We start from the raw sequence: 22502 nt of genomic DNA on the forward strand, positions 1-22502 counted from the left end.
GCTGACTTGGCATGATAGGAGTGTGATTGCTAACAGCAATCAAAGTCCCATCATGCCTAGGCTCCAGCACTTACACATCCAACCAGTAAATGCTGGAACCTAGGCATGATGGGACTGTGATTGCTGTTAGCAATCACACTCCTATCATGCCAAGTCAGCCAGTACATGTTGGTACAGGGTGGCTTTAAGTGATGTGCAGACCCCATACTGCTGGCAGCATCAATACACAAGGGGGCAGCTAGCTAGATTTCAGCATGTACTGGCTGACTTGGCATGATAGGAGTGTGATTGCTAACTGCAATCAAAGTCCCATCATGCCTAGGTTCCAGCACTTACACATCCAACCAGTAAATGCTGGAACCTAGGCATGATGGGACTGTAATTGCTGTTAGCAGTCACACTCCTATCATGGCAAGTCAGCCAGTGTATGCTGGTACAGGGTGGCTGTAAGTGATGAGCAGACCCCATACTGCTGGCAGCATCAATAGACAAGGGGGGCAGCTAGCTAGGTTTCAGCATGTACTGGCTGACTTGGCATGATAGGAGTGTGATTGCTAACAGCAATCAAAGTCCCATCATGCCTAGGTTCCAGCACTTACACATCCAACCAGTAAATGCTGAAACCTAGGCATGATGGGACTGTGATTGCTGTTAGCAATCACACTCCTATCATGCCAAGTCAGCCAGTACATGCTGGTACAGGATGGCTGTAAGTGATGTGCAGACCCCATACTGCTGGCAGCATCCATAGACAAGGGGGGCAGCTAGCTAGATTTCAGCATGTACTGGCTGACTTGGCATGATAGGAGTTTGATTGCTAACAGCAATCAAAGTCCCATCATGCCTAGGTTCCAGCACTTACACATCCATGCTATCACACACACACTCATTCATTCATATATTCATTCATTCACAGATTCATTCCCTCAATCACACATTCTCATTCAAACTCCCTCCTCACCCCTTACCTGCACTGCAGCTCCTGGACGCCGCTCACAGACTTCAGCAGAGGGCGCGGCCTCCCTCTGCGTTCTCTGGTAAAGCACAGAGGAAGCGGGACTGGAGCAGAGTCATGTGATGTCACGTGAACTCTGCTAGGTTCCGCTTCCTCTATGCAGCACAGAAGACCCTCCCACAGGTAAGTAGCAGGGCTCGAGGTGCGGCCCGCGTAAGATTGGTTGCCTTGGCTGCCGATCTTACTCGGGCCGCACCCTCTCTCTCCTCTCTCTCGCGTAAAAAAAAAGAAAGACGGGATCCAAATTCGGCAGGGGGGCAATTGCCCCCCCTTGCCCCCCTGTAGCGACGCCACTGTATAGTGTAGCTTGTGGCCGAAGCATGTTTGGCATATGGTAGTGTTACTATTTCCATAGCTGGTAAACATGCTAAAGGAACATACCAGTGTCCCAGTGAACCCCCTGAATAATTAATGCATATGAGATTAATTTTTAAGTCATTTCATTTGCATTTATTCAACTTATAAAATAAAGGGAAATCCGCTTCTCCATGGTCTGACCTTTTGCTTCACTGATTGGCTACTTAAAGGCACCAATCAGTGGAGGAAAAGAGTCCTGTTTCCCAGAGTGCTTACCAAGGCAGCGATGGAGATAACTATCTCATGTGCCAAAGATGTTTTCAGCCAATCATTTCCTGCATTGCAAACAGCTGGGATTTGGGAAGGGGCAAATGCACAATTATAATTAAGCCATCTGAATAATTAACAGCTTCAACATATCATCGGTACCAGATCAACTCATCCCCGTCCAATCAGCCCTCTCCTATTGTCTCACTTCCCCCTCAACCACCGAGCTCGCAAGAGCAGGGCCCTCTTCTCTTTAGTACCAGTTTGTTATTGTATGTGTTTCTAAATTGTTCTACTGACTGTAACAGCGCTGCGGACTCTGCCGGCGCTTTATAAATAAATGTAATGTAATGTAATATGGGCGAATCCTGCATAGCTTCCCAGCTATACTATGCATTCATTTGCATATGAAACCTGCAGTGTCCCTTTACCAAGTGTAACATTTTTACAATGTATTTTTAAATTGGTTGATGCTGTTCCCAGTTCCCAGTTCCCAGCGTAAACCCTTATTTAAGTATACCAACAAAAGTTACCCTTTCTCTCTCTCGAACAGAGTGCAAAGTGACACCACTTTTTCGTCAAACACATCAAATGTTGTTAATATGTAAATAAAGCTGTTATATACTTTTTATGTTTTGCCACCATAAATAGAAGTTAGATCTTAATTGGCGAACTTAGCTTCTACAGTGAATTGTGTATCCGATAAATAATAAAACTTATAGGAAAACTATCTATTTATATGGTTGCAGAAAACATTGAGAAAATAGGGCAAAGCAAAATCATGGCAGAATACATTTTAATGCAAAGCTATGTCTTATAGAGTGCTGAATTGCTGCCCTTTATGTTTTCTTGGGTAAGTCTAATTACATAATTCTAGGTATCATAATTAAAATATAGAAGGTAGACTACTTTGTGTCTGTGTATGAGCTACCACAACAAAGTGCATGTGAATAAAAACTTTTTTCATCACCTAAAATGATTTTTTCCAGAATCCAGTTCCTCTGAGATTTTAATATTTCATAAGGTATTTTATATTGATGGATAGGCTTCATTTTGCACTGACTTCTCTGCAATAATGATTTAGCTATCCTGTCATTTTCCTGTAAATTCTTAGCAGAATATTCAGGGCAAATAAACTGATGTTTCAAGGCTAGGGAAATGAATCAGATATTTTTTGTATTTTTTTTTTAACAATAACTCACAAAATAACTTTTTTAAACTGAAAAGGTAATGTTGCAAAAAATAACCTTTATATGATATACTCTGTTATTTATTTGTGTAGATGCCATATGAATCCTTTTTTGAAGACTGATTGAGAGTGGTAATCAAATTGGGAATATTAATCCTATGGCTTACATTTTAGGAAAAAAAAACACATTTAAAACCAGAGGTGTGACTAGAAACCATAAGGCCCTGGTGATAAAATTACCCCAGGGCCCCCCAACTTCATCAAGTAACATGTGCCAATTTTGCTCCCAAGCATTTTATCAGTGCCATCCTAACCCCCAAACAGCTTATCTGTGCCATCATTGTCCCTCCCACCCCAACATAGACTCTGGCACACATATGTAAACACAATTACACAAATATACACATGCTAACACACACTCATACTCACTAACACACATGTACACACTTATTCTAACACACACTCCCTCCTCTCACACCACTGCTAACACACACTGCATCTCACACCACATATACATACATGATCACACATAAACACACATACACATCTATGCTCTCAAACACACAACTTACACATACACATTCATGCTCACACACATTTATACATACACATTCATGCTCACATACACTGTAAATACATTTTCCTTAAGGGAGCTTGTAAACACAGTACGATTTGCTGATCCAAAACAAATGTTGTTTAATTGCATGCCTGAAGTATTCCTATTGCCCAGTAATACAAATCTGGGATATAAGACATTTTTTATAAATGCAATGAAAAAGCTGTGAAAAATATATTATTATATAAGGTTGTCCCTTTCCTTCTAGAAAACTTTAAGGCCCCAAAACCTTTATGTCACTGAGCATCTTTTTATGTTGGCCCAATAAAAGAAATCATCTATAACTAAATAAATCATATTCTTTGGACCACTGTGACTATATCAGTTTTCCTTTCTGTAGTCACAGTAGAGTTCATAATTATCTTATTTAGATTGTTTAATGAATGAGTATATCCAGTTTTCTATGGTGTTTGCTGCCTTTCTCTTGATAACACCACTGTTATTGTCTTTTCAGGTGTACAGTGCCATTCAGTTTGCATCAAATTGTAGCCTAACAAAGCCCATTCCTTTAGTGGGTATAAACTAAGATTTGTTTCTATACATTTTATTATTCTGTTAATTATAATCAATTATAGAACAGTGTATATTTATAACAATAAGGATGGATTGTGAATTAACATGTATCATTTTACTGTGCATGTGCAGCGTAACAGCAGTGGCATACATCAAATAGTACCACATAATTGATTTCAAATATTTAGATGACTAGCTGAGTTGGCCTAGACAGTATACACCAATGCCAGGTGGCCATAGGTAAGTATTGGGTATATGACCAGACCATGAGCCGCTCTTTAAGATAAATGATAAATGATATATTTAAGATAAATTATATATTTTACCCAGATTTCTCCAAACAGCTCTAGTAAAATAATTTTATGCGAAAAGGCAGAATGTGACACTACCCCGCTGACTTAATGAAGGTCTTAGTACCTACTTAGCTTAGAGTTATATTACAGCATTTTAAATATTAATGTCAGTAGTAGGCATTCTAATAGCATGCCTGCTGATGGCAATTTTAAATCTTAATTAGGAATCTTTATTTGGATAAAATACTATAAAGAAGAAAATCCACCTCTAAATTGATATTCTTGCAATTCAATTGCCACAAAATCAAAAAATCATACAGAAAGTATATTTATATTAACATTTATGAAAACAAATTGTACGTATATAAATTATATCCGGGATTACAGAACAAAATCTAAGATCTTAATTTTTCTTTTTTTTAATTCTACATTACAACATATTTAAAATTACTTTAGATGATGAATAATCATCCAGCATTCAAAGCTATTAAGAGATGCAAATTAAGGAACTCATTTCAATTTGTGTCATCAAAGTTGTAAATAGCACTAGATAAACATACATCAAACCTAATAGGGCTCTATCAAATTAAACTATTTTTAGGAATATCGCTGGGTGATGACATTGAAAAAAAGAAAATCAACCTTGTCTTGAATTTCAGCAAATATAAATGTTATAAAATGAGTAAAATGTTGAGCTTCTTTAATGGATAAATATAAATACATTTTTAATAAAATCTCATTAAAACAGTCTTGAGCTATTTATAGTTGTGAATAACATATATTTTTATTCATATTCATAATGTCCTAAAACATTTTAGGGGCATAATTACCGTATTGGCTCGAGTATAGGCCTCACCCGAGTATAGGCTGCACCCTAAAAGTTAGGTGCTTTTTTAAAGAAAAAATATAATTTAAAGTGTAATAGATATGCTGCCACTCTGCCCCCCGAGACATGCTGCCACTCTGCGCCCCCCGAGACATGCTGCCACTCTGTGTGTCCCACTCTGTGTCCCCCCCAGATATGCTGCCACTCTGTGTCCCCACCGAGATATGCTGCCACTCTGTGTCCCCACCGAGATATGCTGCCACTCTGCGTCCCCCCGAGATGTGCTCCTCTCCCCTAAACCTACCAGTGCAGACTCCCGGAGTCCCTGGTGTCTTGCGGGCCGGCGGGGGACATCTATTCTACGCAGAACGGTATACAACTTCCGGTGCCGACAACCCCCGTGGGAATTCCCGGCAAGGGAGATTGTTAAAGCACACGGAGCAGACATGCCGGCAGCGGAGGTTGTTTACCCGCATCGCTGCCGGTGAACGTCTGCGCGATGCGCTTAGACAACCTTCCGTGCCGGCACTCCCCCCGTGGAAAGTGCCGCCAGGGGAGGCTGTCTGAGCGTATCAGACAGTAGGATACAGGTCCCCTGCACCGCTGCGGGGGATCTGTATCCTAACCCTGCTGCCTGCCCGGCGCCCGGAACTGCATGTCCCAGGTTTCGGGCGCTAGACCCCGAATATAGGCCGCACCCCCACTTTAAAGACTTAAAGTGGGGGGAAAAAGTGCGGCCTATATTCGGGCCAATACGGTATATATTATATAATGCATTTTTTTGTTTTATGTCTGTAAATTAATGGAAGTGAGTCATGTAGAAGCATATACACTATATTTCAAGGATATTTGAAATGCAATGATTATGTTATATATATATATATATATTATCATATATATGGCTGAAAAACTTTTTTAATTATAGATATATATACCCCGCAATCTCTTGATTTAAATTTTTTTTAAAATAAAGATATTCTTGTATATGACAATTTTTATTAATTGTCATATTTATGAATTAGTTATTGGGAAACAATCTTGATTCTTTTCTACTTTTAACTAGACTTGGGCGCTGGCAACGTTTTCTCTTTCGTCTTCGTGTTCCTCTTAGTCTTCGGGGTCAAAAAAATGTTCATGAATATTCATCCGTTCCAGTGTTTGTTTCAGGGGAATATTTGTATATATTCTTCGTTTTTCTCTTCTTTTTCCGATGGTTTTCTAGCGTATCTTAAGTCTTCCGTAGTATAGCAGGATTAAATCCTATAATCAACAAGGGAGAAAAAGCTAATAGCGTGAGAACTAAATAGATCCCTAACATCAAAACCAAGATTTAAAGGTCCATAAGAGCGACTCTATTGGTCGCAGGCAGGGGTCTCGTATTCGTGTACATTTATCCGCCGCCATATTCGTTTGTTTGTTATTGGGTTTGACAAACATAAATGCAACATTCGTGTTCGTTTTCACCCCCCCCCCAAATATGAATGCACAAGTCTGCTTTTAACAGTGTTAGGGTCTTATTCTATGTTTACATTTTTTTTTATTGTGTTTTCATATAAACTGTGTAAATCAGAATAAATGTAGATAATGAAAAAACGTTTTACACATAAACCATTGTATAATTTGTTGAGCAAAGTCACAAACCCAGTGACATTTTGATGAAGGATCACATGGGAATGCTTTGTTGAGGTTTTCGATTAGTCACCATGATCTACATTAGCTGCCCAAAGTGACTCCGAAAATTTAGGTGGAAAGGCTTACAAGTGGCTTGCCAAAATGTCCAATTGTCCAATGTTACCATTGACTCAGAGAAAGAAGAAAAAAGGAATAAAGAGAACGGTGTTTTTTTTTTATTAGTGACAGATCTGCTTAATGTAACTTAAATGCAATGTCTTCCTTTTTGTTTTTGTCTATTGGGATCTGTACAATTGGCTGTCTTTTACTCAGCAGATAAACTTTGTTCTTCAAGAGACAAATGTGGCAGCTAATGAGTTGTCTCAGCTATAAAATTACTGTGTTACAGTTTACATTTCCTAAACAGAGGGGATCTCTGGCTCTATTTAGGAAACCATATTCAGGGTCAATATATTTTGTTGCTAAAAAATATTTGGCAATAAAGGGGGAGCAGGAGCTTTAGTGAATATGTAAAACCATATGTTGTTGTCTTGTATAATCACCCTGATTTTATCAAGATACCATATTTTCTTAAAAAAAAAAAATCAAACATAGTGTAACGACCACACTGCTTACCCCTGGCCATAGTTGTTGTGTTCCTAGAAATAAAAGCTGGTTACAAGATGGGTAGCTACTTTGGTTCTCAGAGTAAAAGTGCTCCTCAGGGAAAACAGTCTCCAGAAGAACTGTATCAGTCATGGCACAACACACCAGTCAGCATGCAAGAGAACACACTCTCTATTATGAATGGGAATGGTTTATAAACCCACATTGCCAGGGCAAGGGGAATTAACATACAATAGGAAACAGGAACAGGTTTACACATAACACAATGGCAACGGTTTGCACGGATGAAAATGGCACCAGCCGAATTTCCTCACACAGACAAAAGTGGCAAATACAAAGATGAGGTAAAGGGATTTGGAAAGTAACACTGGGGTAAAACAAGGGGCCAGCATCCATTACTGGTATATTCAGCACTTGATTGAACAGGCTGGACAGTGGATGGTTAAAAAACTAGTGGTCACGTATGGTACCAATTAACATTTTAACCCCTTAAGGACAATTGGGCGGTCCCAAAACCCATTGAAAACAATGCATTTTACAGGTTTTGTCATTAAGGGGTTAAAATTATTGCAACACTACATTTGACTTCTCCAATTCATAATTGGATAGTAGTAATAGAGGACACTACTAATAAGTGGCTACATTAATAATTATGCAGTAGTAGGCCACTTCTAATTTCTCTCCATACATCTGTCCTGACAGAGACGAATACCTCCCTGACTCCCACAAGATCACAAAATACAAAATGGGTGTCATTGATGTTAAATCATCCAGTTTTTTGGCAAAGGGTTCTAATCTGTCTATAGTTGTACTTTAAATATGGACTTGTAAAAGAATATTTAGCCTTTCCTGATTTATTTTTATTTTAAAATTCCCTTAAGATCTGGATCAACCTATGATTAGCTGTACGTCTAATAGTCCCTTCTTTAATCTAAGCAAAATACCAAATTAGACCATAAATGGTGGCAGCACTGAATCCCTATAAAATATATACAAAAACACAGTGTACATCAGAGCTGTCAGTGTTTTGATGTTATGACAACAACACACACTTAAAGCAGAAATGATATACCCCATTGTCTGAGCCATTAACTTTGTGTGATAGAGCCAGGGCTAAGGTCAAGTCTGGATCTAAATGAAAAACTCCCTAATCTGGATCTAAGTCTACATGCCGATACAATAAAACCAAGGACAACTAAGAAAGGGTCTAATGATAACGGCAAAAAACTCACCCTAGAAAAGCAAGCATTTCACTTGTTAAAGGCCATATCAGAAATGTTCTTCCATAGTTTTGAAGCCTGAGGGGGTCTGGTTGTCTGTAAAACAAACTTCACATCTTAATATGCACCTAGGAACTATTTTTCATAAATCTCATGTACACCTTTGTCATTAATTGAATGAAATAATATAGTTGCTTGCATAATATTTGCAGTGTTTAAAATGTGTAGGAGACTGATTAAGTGTTCTTTTAGTAGTCTGATTACTGCTTCTTTGAAATTCACCATTAACCTGTAATATAATGTGTACCTTGTTATTATGTACTGAATCATAATTCTAATAGACTCAAGCAATAGAAAACTCTGTGTACCAACTCACTGTGATGATTATTTTAGCAAGTTATCAGCGTGGGATCTGTGTTTTGTTACTGTAGTGTTTAAGTATTCATGAAATATAACTTTTCACATAAATGCCCTTACTGTTGACATATGATTATTGTTTTAAGGTATTTAAAGTGACTACAATAGAATCTTTATTATTCATATAGGTTTAATATTTGGGAGAGTCTCAAGCCACGATCATTTAGAAAGTCCTCCTTCTAAAACTCACAATAGGGTAGCAATTGCATAGATCACCATTTCCCTTTCAGATGGGCAGGGGCATGAGCTCCCATACCCCAATAGATACAAGAGAAAAAAGATACAAGGTTAGATTAACCCCTTAAGGACAATGGGCGGTCCCTAAACCCATTGAAAACAATGCCGTATATGTACGGGCTTTGTCATTAAGGGGTTAAAATGCTCCTGTATATAAAGCTGATATGTTTACCATATCATATGAAAAATTGCTTGCTTCAAGTAAGATGTTTCATAGATTAGAAAAAAAAAACTTTGTTATATATTCTCAACCCATGTGTTATTCAGGTGAAGGGGCAAACAGGTGCTTTCCAGTATTTTGGAAATACATGTTAATTTACTATCTTCCAATGCATGGCATGTTAACCTTTCCTTTAAGTCTAATGGAGATAAAAAAAAAGTATGAAAATAAAGAGTTGTGATAAAGCAATTCTCTAGATCAATATTACTAGAAATTGCCTTGGATAGAATACAATATGTCTTCTGTTGGACAGAAATGTCCACATTGATTATGCAAATACCAAAGTTGGTCTGCTCTACATATAGAAGAAGACATTTTCAAGATCTAGTTATTACAGTTGGTATAGGAAGAAAACTGATCACGGGGTCATTAGATGTAAATTAATTGTATTCCATGTTTAATAACCCACTTTTTAGAACATTTATGAGCTAAATTGCTACATCTATGAAGAACACCTTCCCTTACTAAAGCAAAAAAGGTTTCATAAATAATCTGAATAGTTTTTATTGTTTGCGATTATTAGTATTGTTTATTTACCCAATACATAAAATATATAAACAAACAGAGGGGCAATGTGTGATTGGCTGCAGTTCTTACAATCTAAAACAATATTTTCTATTGATTTTCCATTCATTTTAAATATTAAAATATCAATTCAACCCCACGAGGCTCTTTCATCTGGGTTACAACATTATTATATCTATTATGTAATTTGTCATGTTCATGATAGCCTACCAGGAAACACAGTATTTATTTATAAATTGTTTGTTTCTTTGTAGATGAAAGAGAAGATGTTCAAAGAAAAACATTCACCAAATGGATAAATGCTCAGCTTGCGAAGGTAGGAACCACTGTACGAAACCGTAGTCACCCCATTTATTATTACTATTATTATTATAAGTATTTAATATATTTTATATTTTAGCTGTTTCATTGGGTGAACGTATGTGTATAGTCACAAAACAGAGGTTTGTCATCTGGATCTAAATGGCGGTGTGCGCAACATACAAAATCTTGCAGATTTATGTAATATTAATTCTGTCTATGGTAACACACGTTAGGATGGTGTTTCAAAGCTTAAAGAACATGTTTTGCACTAAAATATAAGGTGTAAGGACAATAGGCCATAGAAGTAATTTTGTATACAGCTGTGGCACAGACTAAGAAATAATTAACCTTTGAGTGTTGAGAATATTTGTATTGTATTATTAGGTTTTATTATATCTTTTCTGCCACATTGTGCCAGTTGTGTTTGGAGAGATAGGTTGGTTGGCGTAATTGATTTAGTTTTTTGTGTCTTGTTATTTTTGTGGACTACAAAATTAACTGGAAGTTTAATTTCATTTGCTACGCAAATTACTGTATTTCAAAAAAAGGAACTCCTTTTTTTAATTGACTATGTCTCTATACATGTGGGTCCAATCCATAATCAATATGATTTATTGATTTGTGATCTATAATATGCTAATGTTTGATGTTGTATTATAAGCAGCCACATCAGTTTAAAGTGTTTTTTTTTTTTTTTTTTTTTTTTTTTTTTTACATATTATCACATAATAAATAATTTTCCAAGACATGTCTGATTAGATGACTTATTTGCACTGGCAATAAGCAACATGCATATAAAATATTTCATTACTTTAGAAAAGAGGTGCCTTATTTGATCCATAGCGTTGGTGATATATATATATATATATATATATATATATATATATATATATATATATATATATATATATATATATTTATATATGTGTGTGTGTGCAAGAAGAATATTCTAGAATGATCTACATAATAAAATTACATAGAAAAATGTTGAATTTTAAATTAATAAAAAGTTTAATTAAGAAAACTATCTGGCTAATGTTTCTCTGCCTTGTGATTCTGTCTGATGGCTTAAAAGTTAAAAGTGCAAGGCAGCTGGGACTGTACTAGCATGTTCTGTGCTGAATAGACTGAAGGAGCAATTAGCACTTGATTAAAAAAAAAAACTATAGGGATATTAGCATATTGGCCAAAAGCAAGAGTAATTTTCATTTGCTGGCCTCATAAAAATATTATAATGGCTCACATTTTGAATATACCTAATTGCCTTCGCTGCCACATTAATTACTCAATGTACAAAGTAATAAAGATTTAGAAATTGTCACACAATGTTTAGATATAAAAAAAATTTGTTAAGTGAAACACAGGAGTGCTGTTAACATCATTACGTGATTATGCCATGATTTTCAATCTGTCTATAGTTTTCCTTAAAGAAAAACTCTGTAATTATAGGTTTATATATTTGGCTTTCATGATTGAGATTAACATCGTTGGATATTGTTGCATAGTCATATGAATTTTTAAAGCAGTGATATTTGCATCAATTTGCAAGTGACTGTATATGTATGAATTTACAGGAATCCATTAATGGTTGCATTTATTGTGAGAAAAAAATGGTGTTTGCTCACATATCAAATCCACAGACCTTTGTTTAGGTAAAGGTCTGTTAGTTTGATACGTGACATTGATAACGAATGGTGCTAGTCCGCTGAGTTACCAGAAAGAGACATGTGAGTGGTGATCAGGGACAGCTGGGTGTTCTGGCTCCCTGTACGGGCCACCACAGTGGTGCCCCCTCCCCTTCTCACCAGGTTTCACCTCTCTTTTCCTTCTTTTATGGAGTCCAAGTATAGAAGCAACACATGGAAATACAGCACTGCAGGTATAGATCAACTGAATAAGACATACAAACCCTTTATGTGATGGCACAGAGTAAATTACAATTGGAAACACAGCATTGCAGACATAGAGCAACCAAATAGCACACAAACCCAGCCTTGCAGGTACAAATCAATTGAAAATGAGATGTAAAGTCTGCCTTGAAGGTGTAGATGAAATAAATAATCCATGATAAGACTAAATTGCAGACATAGATCACAGGTTGCACACACCAAAGGCCAGCTCTGGTACCCTGATTGCACACATAGGACTTGCCCCAGCATCTAGATTGCATCCAAAGGACCATCGCAGCTCCCATAATGGATGCATAGGACTTGCCATCTTTGTCCTCAAACAGCATTTCTAGTATATCTTTACCACCAAACTACCTGCCTGTGCCATATTTGCCCCCTCTCACATTTCCCCATTCATGCGATCATGCACTTATACTAATTCACTCATACACATTCATTTACTTATTCACACGTACTCATTCATGTCTCTCATTTACTCTCTTACTTTCAGTCAGTTTCTACCTCCTCACCCTTTATTTCTGTAAATCCAAATGCATTACTTGCCGTGTCCATTGTGGAGCACTGCATAATATGATGGTTTTATATAAATCAATAAATAAAAATGTACAGTAGCTCTGAGCACATTTAAAGGGAGGATTGGGTGAGCCAGAGAGCACTAGATAAACCATCATGTTCCTGAGACAGAAGATTGCTTGTAATATAGACTCTTGCACTACTGCATTACCCGTAGTAGTACATAAAACTAGGTTGCATTTAGATTAGATGGTTGAACACAATCCTGTAGATTAAAATCAATGGTTTATCTGATTTGCAACTGCTTCACATTGACATTGTGTAAAAGTGCGTAACAGTCAGATGTTTCTGGTTAAATTCTTTATTAGAAAAGATCATTCACTGTTTCATTGGTTTTTATATGTTCCCAAGACACGGAGCACTGATTAGAATCTCAAAAAAACATAATGTGGATTGAATATGGAGAGCCCATTTCAGCTGTGCTTCTTAACTAAAAATTGAAAACGTGAAATAAGAAATTGTAGTTTGCAAAACATAGTTAACCTTCCTTGTACTTTTTTCACCTTACAGATTTTCACCTGTTAGAGATTTAAAAGATTGATATTGTGTCTAGAAAATTGGGATTCCCTTGAAAATATCTTCAATTACATTGAACACACAGAGAAAATATGAAAAGATAGATGGACATTCATTTTCAGATATACTAAATAAATGTACTCTAGACCTCTTTCATTTTGCCTTTTAAAACATTAATCGTTGTCATAAGCTATTTACATATTATTGGGAGGACATAGACATAGTACAGCTTTAAAACCACCTGATGTTCTTAGCCTAAAGTACGGTGTACACTGTGAACACCAAGAACAGGGATGAATACAACAGGAGTGTACCTAGAGTATTTGCCATCCGGGGTGGATCCTATATTTGTCACCCCGCTACCACCACTTTAAAATGTAAAAGTACCCATAAAATGTAATGCTTGCAAGAATATGTATTGCATACATTTGTAAACTGCCTTATCCCAGCATTTCTCCTCCCTTTATGCACACCCCAGGGGCTGAGAATATTACCCAGGGCACTAAGTGATCAGCACTTCATAGTATCAGCACAGAGTTGCCACACAGACAGAGCTCAGCGGTCCGCAGTAAAACACACACAGACCTCTGTGAAGCAGCGGCACGACTGGAGGTCACCGTCTTGAGGCTGGAGGCACGGGAGTAAATATAAACCACGGGGCTCTGGTGCAAAAATTGTCCAGGGAGGCCCTCAAGTTCACATCTTCCCCAGTGCCACTTTTGCCCCCCAACCAGTTTGTATCTGCCATATTTGCCCCAAACTGCTGGTCTGTGCCATTTGTGTTCCCAAACAGGTTGTCTTTGCCATCTTTGCACCCAAACAGCTTGCTTGTGCCATCTGTGCCCTACACAGCTTGTCAGGGCTCCTAAAAACTTGAATATGTCTCAAGCAGCTTGCCTGTTGCATCTTTTCCCCCAAACAGCTTGCCCATGCCACCTTTGCCCCCACTGCTTGCCAGTGCCATCTTTGCCCCAAACAGCTTGCCTGTGCCATATTTTCCCCAAAACAGTTTGTAAGTGCCCCCAAATAGCTTGCCTGTGCCATCTTTGTACCCAAACACCTTGTTAGTGCCCCCAAACAGCTCCTCTGTGACAACTTTGCTCCCAGCCTGCCTGTGCCATCTTTGACCCAGCCTGCATGTGCCCCTGCTTACACCACTTACATGCAGGAGTGGTGTGTCTCTTTTCCACCGTGCTGTGTGCAGACTGATCCAGCATACACCTAGCCACTTTAAAGTGGAGTGCCAGGTGTGGGCACAGTTGCAACCCCTGTGACCATGACTGTTATTCCCCTGGCTTGAGGTCTGTGCCGTTGTGGCACCCCTTGTTGAGTGGAACTCAGGGTACACCCCCTAATGTACGTCACTGGAGTAGAAGAATACAGAGTGGTATGAAGGTACACACAAATAAGCGAAAATTAAAAAAATAAGAGAAAGGAAAACTAGGCTTTGGAGTGGTGGAAGTTGAGTATTGTACACATATAACAGTACATTACACACTTGATTTTTTATCCTATTATATTGGATTTTGGTAACGTCATGAAAGCAAAATTGTGACTCACATGGTAACAACTAGACCTTTTTCAATTTGACATTGGAGAGGGCATATATATAACAGCAGCAGATTCTATAATATTATTAATATTAGGGAGCAGGATGACAAACAAACAATAAGATTAACACATGCTGACATTTGATCTTAGACTTTCTAGGTTGTGGGGATGAGCTGAAAGGAGAAGGAGGTAGGGAAGAAGGAATGATATTGATACAGTCCTAGATGTGCAAGTAGGAAGAGGTGATAATAGTAGAAGAAGTAGTAGTAGACAGACACAAGTCGTTGTGCGGGAAAAAAAAGGATGGTTAGGAGAGTACTTAGAGATAAGATAATGTTAACAGCTCTGTAGATCAGAAGTTTCAATGTAATTCTGGATGGTATAGGGAGCCAATAAAGGGACTAGCACAGTGGGACAGTAGATAAAGGGTCATGAAATAAGAACATTAGTCTGGCAGAGGTGTTTAGGATGGTGATGTGGTGTTGCATTAATCCATATCAAAAGGGTATGGGTTTTTTTAATAAAAAAAAAGAGAGTATAAAATGAAATGTTTTGCAAAAATAACATGACTGATGGTTTTCAGTGAAGGATTCAATTGTGATTCCATCTAAAATGAGAGAGTTCTATGTGTCATAAAGGGATTTAGATTGATCAATTAATTTACGTATTCTGTCATTTGTTTTTTTGTTTTTCTTATCACATAAACCATCAGTGTATTTATTATTAGTATTATTAGCATTGGTATTATTAATCTATTAATTCATAATTAGTAACAACAACCAGTATCTTCTCTAATCAGCAAAATAGGGTTTTTTATTTATTGGGGGTATATGCAAGTAAAGAAGGGTTAATTTCAGGAATCTTGCCATATTACTCTCTGTAGAATAAATGTACTTGTTTAAATGTTTTCTAAAGTGACTGGCAGCCTAAGCTGGATCCCCTGAATTCCTTCAGAAACTTCAACCTTGTTTGTTGCTCTCTAGAGCACTGTGCAGTTTATAAAAATAGTTGATTGAATTTACTGTCAACCTCTTTCTTTCTGCCAGGAAATTTGTACCAGTATAAAAAATGGCACATTGCAATGTGTGGTGGAGAAAACTAAATATGAACACAGTGACCTTCCATGGTCTATGTCTGTGGCCTTCTGCTTCATGTCAAATACAATTTGGCACTTCTATTCCTAATGGTCCTTTCAGAGGCAATAGTCCAAAAAAGCAAGATGTATAGTAAAGTATCTAGATTATTGGTTTTATCTGAGTGATGTGTTTAGCACACAGACATTTTAAACGTACATTTTAATAGGCTGAACTTGAATTGTGTTTGAAAGACTTTTTGTACATTTGATTTTGATTTTAAGAAGAAAAAATGTACACAGGTTAAAATATAATGTATTTCTCAACTAGTCATAAATAATTATTCCGCCATCTGTTTCTGAAAATCTTTGTCTCCAAGAAGCAAATGTCACTAAATAATTCTTACAGAAGCTTCTAATTCTGGATTCATTTGGGAATGCTGTAGATTTGGATCTATTTACATATCAGCACATATTGTCAGAGGAAAAATATATCTGAAACCTAATTAATTACACATTATTCACAGGTCAAACTCAAGCAGCTCACAATATCAAGATTTATTTTCCTTCTTTACATTCCTTTGACAACTTGCATAGCTTAGTAATTTCTAGTATGATTATATGGTCAGGTAGGTGCCAAGCATCCCTCAATATCACACATTCACAGTTTTCACTAACCAAATAATTATAAATTAATTATGCTATTTTAATAAAATGTGTTGACTTTTATTATTAAGGTTTTTTTTTACTAGTTTCTAACTTTTGATATGTGACCTGCTAATTGGACTTTTGATGGTGCTACACGGTGTCTTAATATCATCTTTATTGTTGGAAGTTAATGATGAAACATGGGACGAAAAGGAGAAATTACCAGTTGCCTGTATCAAATCTACAGTTGATATATATCACCAGAGCCATTCTTCAACCAAGAATCCTCTCTGTTGCCCCACATGCTCTGATGCCATGTTTGCATTTTACATTTGAAATGGCAATATCAAGGCATCCCATATTAAAGCAAACATTACTTGGTTGTTTATTGATATGCAGAATATACATACAGAGCAGCGCACAACCTTAACCCCTTCTCAACAAGCCACGTCCATGTACGGGGTCACACGGCAATGCATTAGTTGCAATGCCCCTACATGTACATGGTAGTGTTATTTGCCATTGATCGCGACATCCCGGTTTTCCTAGAAGCCTCACAAGTGGCCGATCGCCGTGATTCAATGGTCTTAAAAAACAATACATAATATGCATTCAGAAAGCAAGCGTGCAATTTTGTTTGAACGCAAACATAGTTATAAACAAATGTTTAAGAAAAGAAACCCATTGTACTTAAGGGGTTAAAAGCATGTGTATTTGTGTATTGATGTGCCCCCACAGCTGCCTATCAACAATGGGACTGGGCCAAGGATAGGGATAATATAACTCCCTGTTTTATATAAGGTTTTATAATGGAATGAAAACTCCATGGGCTGTCCTTCACATTATGCTCCTGCAATACTGGTATTGTAGGCTCAAGTGCCCAAGAGCCACAAGAACAAAGGGTTTGCAGTACAATACATTTCACAAGCACCCACCAATATAATAGATTAAATACATTACAAATAAGAGTACAAAATACCAGTGTTCTGCTCCTCTATATATGAGTCTGACTGAGTTTGAGTTTGGTTTGTAATAAAATAACTAAATGAAACTTCTCTAAAAAAAAAAATAAGTAAGATAAATAAAAAGTATTTAATACAAAGCTGTCTGAGCATTATAAGCATTGTAGTGAAAAGCAGCTATCCTTGATTGACGGAAATTATTAGATATGGATCTGCTGTGGAGATTTTAGATGCTTGCATCGCTTCTCTTCAAGTAAGGTTTTTGCCTTCTCGGTTTACTTGTTTGCAGGCAAGAAGCAATAAACACATTTTCCACCTGCACTAATTATAGGCAGCTTGATTTTATGGTTTGGTATTGTTTACTTGTCCATTAATGGAATTTAAGTGTTGCAATGTAGTAGATGAGTTAGCTTAATACAATGTGCTTTTCATTGTGCAAGCACGGCAATGTATTAATGAAACACATTGCTTGAGTAACCAGTGGTGATTTGTCTTAAATATACAGCTATTAACAGAAGCTGATGCCGCTTGTGGATGTTCTGCAATTAAACCTACATATATGTCTTATTGATCCATCTGTATATCTTAGAATGGGTTTGGAGACAGTTCTGGTCCCGTTAAGTATAAATATAAAATACATTTAAAAATATATCGGTACTTTTCCACGGTTACACACCTTTTCATCATATATAATCCTGTTTTCACATTTTGTACCCATTAAAAATAAATGCCTATTTGCTTTTATCTTTTATTCAGATTACTTTGCATGCAATTTGTTTTCTTTTGCCACATGTATTGTTTATTGTTCATCCTAATTTAAACTATAAGTACAATGGAGTTTAGTAACCAAATAGTGACCAGGGTGAGTTTATTTTTACGTATTACCTATGTATTTTGCAAGCTCAACAGCCCATGCCAGTGCTATGGAAAGCTTGACGTAACTCTGTAAAATGTATAGTTTTTACAGCAAGATAAAAGCTTGCCTATTAGTACGCTTATTCTTTATATACACACACTGTTGACACATTTTAAGTGAAATTAATATTTTTTAAAGCTTTGGCAATAAAAGCTTAACACATTCATTTTTATGGTAAACAGACGTTTAGGCCATTTTGCAATGAAGGTGGGTGGATTGAGTTGCCACCTCATCTTAAACCCATGAAATGTGTTCATCCAAATGATACCATAGGCAATTAAAGCAGATAAAAGGCATTTATTCCACATCCAATGGCTGCAACATGTAAAATGGCTGTTGGGCAAGCCAAAACATATTTTGTGAAAAGACCTCTCTGTAGATGTTTTTTCTATTCAATACAGAAAAACTATAAAAGTTCAATTTACGATATGCTTTCTTTCTTCAATTAGTTTGCAACATAGAATACCAGTTAGTTGTGCTGAACTCACCTCCATTGTCCTTCCTCACAATAACAGAGGCAGCCAGACCAAGTTTACTTTAAATGGGACAGTCAACAGATAAATAGCGATAATAAATGAATGGGGTTAAATAATCATGCAGATCCTAAAAACAGAATGACAAAAGGAACTCTTCTTAAAACTAAGGTAGACATATAAATAAAAACAAAAAAAAACCTACAGTTTTAAATGTTCACATTCTTACATGTTGATAGGGTTAATTGCCATTAAATGATTACTATTAAATTGGAAATTGGTGGATGGAATGCAATCTGTGTTGCAAATCTGTGAAAGATTAAGCAAACATATTTTAAATTAATTTAAATGGACTAAAGTTGTTGCGATTCTTTTTTAGGCCATATGTTGCATTCTGATTTTCATAACACTGATAATGTTGACACTATAGTTTGGTTATACTTGGAAAAGGAACTTCTGTCGCTTTTACTGAAAAATAAAGCTTCCTCAATTATAATTAGCATCATCCTTTGTTTGTGATTATAAGATTTTGAAAGGAATGATTTTAAATTGATTGCTTTGAATTACAAAATTAATTAATAAAATTATTCTTTACCTTTCGGTCTAGGAATTTAAGCAAGCATGGGATAGGCATAAGGCCAGGCTAGATATAGGATAAGGGCAGGTACTAAAGGAAAGAACTCAGGTTGGGCAGACTGGATGGGCCTAATGGTTCTTATCTGCCGTCACTTTCTATGTTTCTATGAATCAAAATTTAAGTTTTTAATTATTACAATGTTAAGTGCTTCATCTTTAATAGGGACAATCCCCGACAGAATGATCCCAGGTGGGAATCCACAAACTACAGAAAAGTGATCTTCTAAAGTATTTTCGGCTATTAATGTCCCGTGGCTAATTGGTCAGAAGTAAAGTAAGACAAAGCAATAATGGTCAGAGTCTGCCATATTTTACCTATATAACTTAAAGTATGAATAGGGTGGCGTTTAGAAATCTTTATTTGTCCTTTGTATAATTTAAAAATAATATGTGACATAAATTGTTGCTTTTACTGTCATGGTAACTTTTTATTGATATAACTACCGTACTATTAGGAATTCGCAAATAACAAGTGAGCTTCCACATTTCATAATATTCCTATACTGATTATATTTCATATTCAGCAGTCTAATCAGCCTCCTATGTAGGGTCGGACTGTTGATGATGAGGCTGGACATGCTTGCCACACATTACATTTCAATGCTCACGTAGCGGCTGGAGTGTGTGGTGCTGTCGGACAGTGGCCACTAGGCATTCGCCTTGTGGCCAGATGACCAGTCTGTCCCTGCTCTATAGTATCTCTTCTTCATGCTCTTCTGAGATAGACGTGTTTCATATAGAATTTTTTTTTTGAAGATTAGATTTTTTTCCACCTAAATTTAAATGAAAAAGAACATCAATTCTTTACAAGACACAATGCAATAACGAAGAAAGAATCAATATTCCTCAAACCATACGTTAATTAAAAAACACCCAGCTAAGTACATCAATATAAACACATTTTATACCTCATCAACTATCTCTTATTTCAGGAACAGTATGACTTTATTGGCAGCAATTTCCATACGGAACAAAAGAAGATAGCTGCTACAATTCTGTCACAAATTATATGAAGAAGACAGCCATTATGCAAGAAAATGTATACCCAGTATCAGTTAATACACTTTCAACTATTTTACCGAAAACATCTATCAGAGAAATAGGCTGACAGGTTGATTCACAAAAATCAAATGACTTTAAAGCTTAAAGTATTACAGAAAGAAACAAAACTGCCAAAGAGAGATGCATAAATCTGGCTTGTTAGGATATCAATCAGTGATTGGTCATTTAAGTCCCTGTGGTTTCAGGCTCGGTTTATCATTTTCAGGTTTGTAATTCTTAGTGTTTGTTTCCTGTTGGCGCGATATAATAAAAATGTTTTGTCTGAAGCAGACTTAGCAGTCTACAACATTTTTACAATAGCAACCATGCTCTCAGGCAATTAGAATGTTGGCATCTCTCTCTTTTATTGTAGATCAATGTTTTAAGACCATGTTCTTCATAGTCATAATTACATAGAAACATAGTCTGTCCATTTTTCCTTATGTAAAGACTTAAAGCTTAATCAGTCCTGGGTTTTGTCTTAGATTCAGGCCATCTACCACTTCTACTTGGAGGCTGTTGCAGTTATCTGCAGTCCTCTCAGTAAAGAACATTTTCCAAGTTTCTCCCAGCTTAGCAATTTGCCGATGCTTACCACTCTACGATTTTCAAAGAGACTATCCAAGACATGGAGATAAGAATCCCTACCAAAATTCTCCTTGCAGAAGGACCTTGTTGATCCTTCATTGCTGCACAATTTTTATTTTTATTTATTTTGGCCAAAATATATTAGTATGCTAAAGGGGACATATAAAGACATTTTGGACAATGCTATGCTTCCCACTTGGTGGGAACAGTTTGGGGAAGGCCCTTTTCTATTCCAGCATGACTGCGCCCGAGTGCACAAAACAAGGTCCATAAAGACATGGTTGGATGTGTTTGGTGTGGAAGAACTTGACTGGCCCACACAGACCTCAACCCTATCAAACACCTTTGAGATGAACTGGAACAGAGATTGCAAGCCTGGCCTTTTCATCCAACATCCGTGCCTGACCTCACAAAATCGCTATTGGATGAATCGGCAAAGATTCCCAAAGAAAGATTTCAGTGGAAACTGTTATAGCTGTGAAGAGGAGACCAAATACATATTAATGTTTATGTATTTAGAATGTTATGTCATAAAAGCCCTGTTGGTGTAGTGGCCAGGTGTCCAAATACTTTTGTCCATTTAGTGTATCTTATATATGTACCTGTTCATGGTTACCTTGGATAGTTTGTTACTGGCAACTGATGCTAGGTTTTTGTTTTGTAGCATTGGATGTTTATTAGAAATGATAAATTGCCGAGGTTAATTCATTAATAACCATTTGTAGTTACATTAAATATATGAACACAGAATGTCTCAATGTGTGTTCAATTCATGGATACTGTCAATGCAGTCTTATCTTCAAGGGGGTATATGTGTATATATATTATATATAATATAATATATATATTATGTACTTATGTCTGAATGTGTGAGGCATGAAGAATCTTGAACTAAGAAAAATACAGACAAAAATGAGGGTCATAGAAATGCCTGTATTACAACAGATTACTAGCCATTATTCAGCTTGTAAAACAGAGAGAAAACATTGCTGAGCAGAAATAATGGCTTGCATAAGAAACATCACATTGCTGTATTGTTAAAGTACATTTTTAAATGTAGTAATGCCAAATTTAGGATGAATTAAGTAATATCTTTTTCCTGATACTGCAGTGACACAAGAGAACCGTTTCATGCACTTTAGTTGCTGCCCTAATAATAATTCTCATTTTACAATTGTATTTTTTATTTTATTCTGTTTTAGTATTACAGGTTTAATAACTAATTTCTTGATTAGACTAACCAATGGGTCTTTTGTAAGCCTTGTTGTGGGTGACTGTGTCATCATGCAGTAGTTTTTTTTTGCCACATCTTGGAATGTCCTAACATTTTGAATAACATGGATGAATTTGAAGATCAGTCTTAATGTCAGTCAGTGGCCTTAGGATGCCAGCATAATAGTATTCCAAGCCACCAGGTATGACCAGGGAAATTGGGGTATG

General features: G+C 36.6%; 1 protein-coding gene across 1 annotated transcript in view; it reads left to right on the forward strand.

The window, feature by feature from the left end:
- The window catches only part of DMD (dystrophin), an 870543-nt gene that overhangs the window by 146941 nt on the left and 701100 nt on the right, over positions 1–22502 (forward strand). The window contains exon 2 of the mRNA XM_053455059.1: positions 10128–10189. Within this exon, the coding sequence (XP_053311034.1) occupies positions 10128–10189 (62 nt within the window). The remainder of the gene's footprint in view (positions 1–10127; positions 10190–22502) is intronic.

The sequence above is a fragment of the Spea bombifrons genome, chromosome 2 (assembly GCF_027358695.1).
Source record: "Spea bombifrons isolate aSpeBom1 chromosome 2, aSpeBom1.2.pri, whole genome shotgun sequence".
In the NCBI taxonomy this organism is placed as follows: Eukaryota; Metazoa; Chordata; class Amphibia; order Anura; family Pelobatidae; genus Spea; species Spea bombifrons.